This window comes from Alexandromys fortis, unplaced genomic scaffold (genome assembly GCF_014885135.2).
Source record: "Alexandromys fortis isolate MF-2015 unplaced genomic scaffold, M_Fortis_MF-2015_v1.1 scaffold_587, whole genome shotgun sequence".
Lineage (NCBI taxonomy): Eukaryota > Metazoa > Chordata > Mammalia > Rodentia > Cricetidae > Alexandromys > Alexandromys fortis.
In genome coordinates, this window is record NW_026068465.1 from 55766 (window position 1) to 64113 (window position 8348).

At 36.8% G+C, this 8348-nt stretch overlaps 1 gene segment (V, D, J or C); it reads left to right on the forward strand.

Moving 5' to 3' along the window:
* The first annotated feature begins 811 nt into the window (after positions 1-811).
* Positions 812-1261, forward strand: LOC126495746 (immunoglobulin kappa variable 1D-33-like). The segment is given in 2 exon segments: positions 812-866; positions 990-1261. Coding segments are annotated over 2 exon segments (327 nt in total).
* Positions 1262-8348: the final 7087 nt, after the last annotated feature.

The following is an 8348-nucleotide window of genomic DNA, read 5'->3' on the forward strand; positions in this document are numbered from 1 at the left end:
CTAAATCAGTATAATGTCTTTAGTTACTGCAAAGTGAAAGGTGAAAATATTATTTGTAATATACAATAGAACCATGTGTTATAGTTTTCTGTTATTGTATTCAAGTCTGACATCACTAGTGAACCAATAATGGAAGAAATTGCAGGAATAGTAGCAAATGTTAGAAAAGAGAAAATATGAAAGAAAAATGTGCAACTGATTTAGTCTGTTTGTCTGAAAGTACCTCCATCTTCATATGGAATCAGGACCCCAAGTTATACACACCTTTATGATCGATGTGTTATATGTGTACTTACTGGATAATTACTCTATTTTTACCCAAATAAGCATATGTAAAGCAATAAAGCTTTATTTTTAATACATTAAAATTGCTGTAGTAAATTATAATTTAAAAATATAGGAATGATGACTCCAAAACTCACAGACACGTCTCTAGAAGAACCAAACCAATCAGAATGATTTGAGTGATTTAAAGATTTAATTTTCCTTTTTATGTGGCATAACTATTACAGTGAAATACTTATCTATATTACTCCAGTATATCTTTCAATCTTATGATTCAAATTAGAACTCATAAATATTAGAAATGTCATAAAACTTGAAAATTTATAAACTTTAGAGGCATGTATTTGGTCTGAGCTTGGACATTTACTGACCCTCTGCTTGTCTTTACTTACTGAGATAAGGAAGCCTTGCAGTTGCACCCAGAACTAGCTGGTTTCAAGTGATTTGCATTCACTCACTCCCAAGTCTTGAAGACTTCTTCATATACCACCCTAACGCTATGCAGCAAGTGCAGTCAGGACTCAGAATGGACATGAGGGACCATGCTCAGCTCGTTTGGTTCCTATTTCTCTGCCTTTCAGGTAAAAAGGGACAAAAATAGTAGTTTCATTCTTATATAGTGATTATTATTTACTGGAATTTGGGAGAGGTCCTCTTTTTATCATGCTTAACTATGTGGGAATTTACGATGTCTCCACTCCTAGGTTCCAGAGGTGACATCCAGGTGACACAGTCTCCATCCTCCCTGTCAGCATCTCTAGGAGACAGAGTCACCATCACTTGCAGAACAAGTCAGGATATTAGCAGATATTTACAATGGTTCCAGCAGAAACCAGGGCAAGCTCCTAAGCTCCTGATCTATCAGGCATCCAACTTGGAAGATGGGGTCCCATCAAGGTTCAGTGGCAGTGGGTCTGGGACAGATTATTCTCTCACCATCAGCAGCCTGGAGTCTGAAGATGTTGCAAATTATTAATGTCTACAGTATGATAACTATCCTCCAACAGTGATACAAGTTATAACATAAATCCCCATCGAAGCAGAAGTGAGAGACTGGGATGCCCCAGCTGCTCCTTCTCATGAATCATTTACTGAAACTGTTTATCAGTTGTCACAGGACTTTTAGCAAAACTCACAGGGAATCCTTTGTTTTGGTAGATGATGCCTAATTGTTCTTTCTGTACCCTAAGTATATTCCTTCTTTGCCTCTATGTTGGGGACCCTTCCCCACAACCTCGGTTATGGATGACCCTGGGTAGTGCCACAGAAATCAGGACACAGGGGATGCAGAGTAGGAGCTACAACTGCATACTTTATTGCAAAGCCAGTGTTCTTTTTTATAATACTCAAATCACAATTCAAACTAGGTTCCCATAATACATGAATAGTTTCATAGACTAGTCACTTGGTTGCAACTAATTTCAAGGGCTTTGGCCCTAGCTAATCTAAACAAAAGCCTCGGGGTTAAGGGAATAATTCTTGTTGTAATATAATACGTAAAAACACCTCATCAGAAGACAAACCACAACCTAATCAGGACCTTTGAACTACAATGCACATCTGTGTTTTCAAGGACTGACCATTGGCAAGGCACTCTATTGATGGGAGAGGTTTGCTTCCTCCCAACTTGGTTTGCCAAGTCTATCAGCAAGAATGCTACCTCAAGTCTCCCTTGAACAGAGTTTCTATGCAGTTCAAAACCAGCCCTCTACACTCCTCCAGCACTACAGAGTTCCAGTGCCCTTTCTTTCTTAACAGAGAACACAGACATTTCCTGTGAGGAGTCTGAGTTGTATCCCCATTGTGAACACTTATACAATAGTGGAAACTGCTCTGAACATTCCAGAACACATTATTTAAATACAGAAAATTAGTTCCTAAGTGCTAGGATTTAAAGAGCAGAGAAATATTAGTAAGAGAAGCTAACAGTATAAATGATTCCTTGTTTTCTCACAAAGATTAGAGCACAAGTTTTAGAGAGAGAGAAGATTGTTTAATCATGGTCCTCTGCTTCATCTTGAAATTACAGCAGTTGGTGTTGATGCTCTCAGCTGTCTGCATGAAATTCATAGAGAATTCCTCTGGATTCTATGTCCTTAAGCTGCTTGCAAAAATCAATTAATACGAACCATACTTACATTTCTTTTAAATCCACTGCATGAAGTTGAATATAGGTTTGTCTGTGTGACACCATACAGTTTGTAAAGGTTTGTGCTAAACATGTACCCATAAGTGATATTAATAAAACATTGATATTCCAGAGCAAGGTTTTAAAAACATCACAAAGCCAGGTGATAGTGATACATGACTTTAATCTTAGCACTTGGAATTAAAGAGAGGCAGAGATTCTCTGAGTTCAAGACCAGACTGATCTACTGAGAGAGTTCCAGGATAGCCGAGGCTATAAATAGAAACCCTGTCTTGAAAAGTGAAGAAAAAAAACAACAAAAGAGCTATAATCTATATACTTTTTTTTAATTGTGTGGTTAAGACCTATTTCCTGTTTCTTTATGATATCCCATCCATGTCACCCTATCTCTATGCCTACAGTACACACAGACTTAATTGTAGTTTTATACAAAAGAAATTAAGTTGAAAGATATAATACCAGTTTTATAGGCTTCAGTCATTCTTATTTGTGCTGTCAGTTTTCTACATTAACTGTAGACTGAGTTAATCAAACTTAAACTCCTTCAAGAATATTAGTTACATTACATTGAACTCATGTGCCAATTGAAGAAAATATACATTTAAAAGGGGTTCATGTAACTGAAGAGAATGCCCAGTGGTTTAGAGCACCTAATGCCCATGAAGAGGACTTGGGCTTGATTCTAAGAACCTACATAGTCAACTACAACTATATTTAACTTCAGTTCCAAGGGATTCATCGTCATTCTCTGGCTTTGGAGGGCATCAGCTATGCACATAATGTTCTCACAAACATGCAGATGAAAGAGTCCTACATATAAAATTATTTTTAAAGTGGTTTATTCTATGAACACAGGTATATTGTGTATTCACTTGCATAATCTTTAATTGATAAGGACAATTCTGCTATCCTTGGTGTATATGGAGATTTTATTGTAATTTTTCCTGAATTTTATCTTGATATTCTTTTTTATGAATTTGTATACTGATCTACTAGCAAATATTTTATTTAATTTCTTTCATTACTCATTTTTTTTTCTACAGGTTGTACCTTGTGATATTGGTTTAGATACAAGTAGCAACAGCAGAAATTTTGGTCTTATTTGTATTCTGAGGTATAAAATTTGTGTGGGAATTCCTTCTATATGTTTGTTGCTTTTATTGGTTAATGATTAAGGTAACTGCATTGGTCTGTGGTAGGGTAGAATAGAGCTAAGCAGGGAAACTAAACTGAATGCTGGTAAAAGAAGGTAGGGTAAAGGATGCCAAGTAGCTGCCACCAGGAACAGATGAGCTACAACCTTGATGGTAAGCCACAGCCATGTGGCAATACACAGATTAGCAGAAATGGGTTAAATTTGCTAGATACAAGAGTTAGCCAATAAGAGCCAGAGCTAATAAGCTAAGCAGTGATTTAATTAGCACAGTTTCTGAGTGGTTATTTTGAGTCTCCACAGCTCCTCATTTATGAGGCTTTCCAATGAGCATCAATGAGTTCCAGACACATTCAGTCACAGCAAATCAGAACTTATGATACATCCAAAATTAGCAGGGTGGTGCTTGAGTATATTGTAGTTCATTTCTGTTTTCTATGTACAAATTATCCTTCTAAAGTGACATAGACACTAACAAAATATCTTTGCATGGGATGATCCTGCTGACAAATGTGAACTTTGTTTGAGGAGGAACACAACACAGTATATATGTGTGATATGTTGGAGAACAAATGATAAGCATTTGGAACAGAGGGGTCTGGATCACTAGTATTTTCTCAAGTAACACCCATTTCCAGGAGAGTAAATTAACACAGCATTATCTTTGTTTTTACAACAGAATAACTGTATGTGAGAACCTCTCAGCAATCAGGAGAAACTGAAATAAAGATGAGACAAAGTTCATCCTGATTCAACATGCCTCAGTTACACAAAGTTATTCAGCATCACAGCCAATTCAGGGATATTATCTACTGAAATTCACTCCTTATTTTTATATATTAGTCTTGTCTCTTTTTCAGTTTTTCAAACTCCATGTTAGCCTATAGAAATGAACATATTCAGCTCCCCTTTGTCATCTATTTATGGAGCATATGTTTTTCTTACTTCTTATGTTCTTTTTTTATACTCTGTGTCTCTTTCATTTACTCCAGATATTTAGACCCTAGGTGAAGGATGAAAATTCAGTTTTGTCTCTATGTACAGGATCACATTTCTACAATTAATAAAGCTAAGACTGTTCCTTGAAAATTAATATCTGAATACATTTTTATCCTCATGATTTGATGTTTCTAATTCACCAGCAAAGCTTTCATCAAATGTTCTACTGCCTAGTCAAGATACTTTGGAAGGACAAAATATTTGAAATGGAAAATTTTTTAATCCCTTTAGAGCAGCAATAGTGTCCCTTTCCTGTAGTTAAACACAGGTAGTTTGATTTCAAAAGCAAGGATTATCACCCAAAACAGATGTACAAACAGTATATGAATCTCAGTGACCATATTATCAGAGAGGAAAAAAATAACATTTATTTATTCCTGTACACAGATCCCCTTATTATCTCTAGAAACACCAAAAATGTGAGTCTATTCTACCTTGTCTGGAGGCCATAGAGTTTGATTTTCTTTTTGCTCTTTCGAAGTTGTTGACCAGAGGTATCGATACAACATATCCTGACCTCAGGTATTGTTATTTGGTATTTTGGACATTATGATGGATCATAGAGGTAGATCTGCTCAACTCTGACAAAAGGTCATAAAACCCAAGCATACAAGTAGTCCTTTGTTTGAAATAGAGGTTTTACTTAGGTAGTGTCTGATTGCAGGATACTTGGTATAAGCTATGTTCACTGCTCCAAACATCAAATGCTTTGCTCAGGAATTAATGGTTTGATGTCTCAAGTATTAGAACAAGTCACTGTTCTGTTTTTTCTTTGTGTCTTTTGTCTTCTTCCCCCATTTTTTTTATTGGGATAAAAAAGTGTATGAAAAAATAAATGTGGGTGAACTCACTACTCAGAATTCAGTATTCAGTATCCACTGTGTTGCCCTCCTGGTACTCTCCTGTGTCTCAGTGTTTCTTTCTTTCTCTGCTTCTCTTCTTTCCTCCTTTCCCCCTCTACCTCTCCCATGACCCCCCATACTCCCAATTTACTCTGGCAATCTTGTCTTATTTTCCTTCCCATTTAGATACATCTGTGCTTCTTTCTTATCTCTATTACTCTTACCTAACATTTCTAATCTTTATTCCCCTACTCTGGAACTTCTAAACAAGATACAACTAGAATCAATGTCAAAGTTAACCCAGAAATGTGGCTGATGACAGTTATCCAAACTGATTCAGGCTATCAAAATAACATAACCAGACATAACCAGAGAAAGACTATCTAGAACCTGTCCATGTTTGGAGGTCTTTAAGGGGATGAGAAACTACTCTACAGTTCAGTACTGATTATTCAGTCTACTACTTCTGGTTGGTAGCGGGTTGTTAGTTACAATTTTTTCACGTGGGTATATGCCCATAGAATATTTTGGAAGAGGTCTCCAGCTGCCTTGTGTATTGTGTGTATGTATATTACTCAAACAAGAGGAGACTTTGGTTGCTATCAAAATTATTGGATTGCATGTTTCAATGTCCTTGATCCATTCTGTTAATATGTGTGTTCTTATTGGAGAATTAAGTCCATTGTTACTGAGAGGTATCAGTGAACAATGACTGTCAATTTCTGTTATTTTCTTGTTCTTTGTGATGATGATTATGATGGTGATTATGATGCTGCTGCTGCTGTGTGTGTGTGTGTGTGTGTGTGTGTGTGTGTGTGTGTGTGTGCAATTCCCTTCCTTTGCTTTTGCCAATGTGAGAATTATTTCCTATGTTTTCATGGGTGTAATTAAACTCATTACATTGGAGTTTTTCTTCTAGCATCTTTGGTAAGGGCTGCATTTTTAGATAGATGTTGCCTAAATATCTTATCATGGAATATCTTATTTCCCTTTTTATAGTGATTTCAAATATTGCTAGATATACCAATCTGTGCTGGCATCTGTGGTTTCTTAGAGTCTGAAAAACATCTGTCCAGGTTCTCCTGGATTTTAGAGTCTCTCTAGATAAGTCAAGTTTTCTTTTGTATCTTACTATTCTTTCTTTGTTCTGTAGGTTTTGTATTTTGATTATATTGTGGTGGCTGGACTTTCTTTTCTAGTTCAATATAGTTGGTGTTTTTTCTATTCCTTGTACCTTTATATGCATGTTCTCCTTTATGTTAAGAAACTTTTCTTTTATGAATTATTAAAAATATTTTCTGGGCCATTGAGTTGTGACTCCTTTTTTCTCTATTCCTATTATTAATAAGGTCATTTTATAGAACCTCAGATTTCCTGGATGTTTGCATCAGGAACATTTTAGATTTTAACATTTTCTTTTACCCATGTATCCATTTCTTCTGTTGTATCTCCATTCCTGAGCTTCTCTCTTCTATCTCTTATATTCTCTTAGTGGAATTTCCCTCTGTACATCCTTTTCACATTTCTAAATATTTCATTTGCAGACTTCACTTACTTCGTGTTTTCTTTATTGTTTATTTTTCCATTTTCAGGTCTTGAACAGTTTTTTTTTTGCTTCCATTGTGTTTTATTTTTCTTGGCTTTTAAAAATTGATTTATTGCTGGGTGGTGGTGGTGCAAGCCTTTAATCCCAGCACTTGGGAGGCAGAGACAGGTGGATCTCTGTGAGTTCGAGACCAGCCTGGTCTACAAGAACTAGTTCCAGGACAGGCTCCAAAACCACAGAGAAACCCTGTCTCGAAAAATAAAAAATAAAAATGATTTATCCATTTCATTGAATTATTTTTATGTTTTCCTTGAGGAATTTATTCATTTTCTCTTAAAATACCACAACAATCTTAATATAGTTGGTTTTAAGGTGTTTTTCTTGTGTGTCAACTATGTTGGAACATTTACAACTCACTATGATAAGATAGCTTGTTTCTGGAGGCAACATAGTTCCCTGGCTGTTATTGTGTTCTATTGCTAGCATCAAGATACCTTGTTTGGGGTGATTATAAGTCACTGTGCTGATTTTTGAGATTGTCTTGATAAGGTGAGTTTTATTCCTTGGTTTCGATTTCCTTTCTGTATTTTCAGAGAGTGTGTTGTCTGAGTATCGCCTGTTTTACTACCCAAATATATTTGTGTGTTCTTGGTGCATGGGGAGCAGGGGGATTCTTGCTGGGTTTGGAGGCTGAGAAAAGGGGAGGTCAAGAAGGTGGTGTTAGAAATCCTCTGGAGGTTTGGACAGAAGGGAGGGTATGCTGGCCATGGTGTTCTTTGCCAGAGTTAAGGTCTATTCTAAAAATTGGGTCTGGGGTAATTGGGAATTGAGTAGGTCTGTAGGCAGCTTACCTTGGTCTTCTTTCATGTTTGCCTGTGGCTGAGCAAAGGTTGCCTGTCTAATTTTGTGGGTGTACACAGAGTTGTGGCCAGAAGGGAAAGGCAATTGGGGGTGGTCAGTGAGAACCAAAGGAGATGTTCACACGGAGATGGGAGGTTGCAGCTGGTATTGGATGGTCTGTGGTATTCACAGGTTCAATGTACAGGGAAGATGTAAAGCTGTTACTGGTGTCCTGTTGCAGTACTAGGGGTAACCATGATAATTGGACCTGGGGTAGTAGAGATAGTGGAGAAGGTCTGAGGGATCCTATGTGACTTCTTACAATAAGCCACCTTCTTCAGTTACTGAGGTACCTAATCCTGTGGGTTCATAGTAAGGAGAGAAAGGGGATACCTAAGAAAAATTAAGGGAGGTTGAACTCCATGGTAGCTGCAGTTCAAGTCTTTTCTGCCCACGTGGGAAATGACAGGTCATGTCTTCTAAGATGGACATATGATGTTTAGAACTATAAAATTAAATTGTGCGATGAGACAG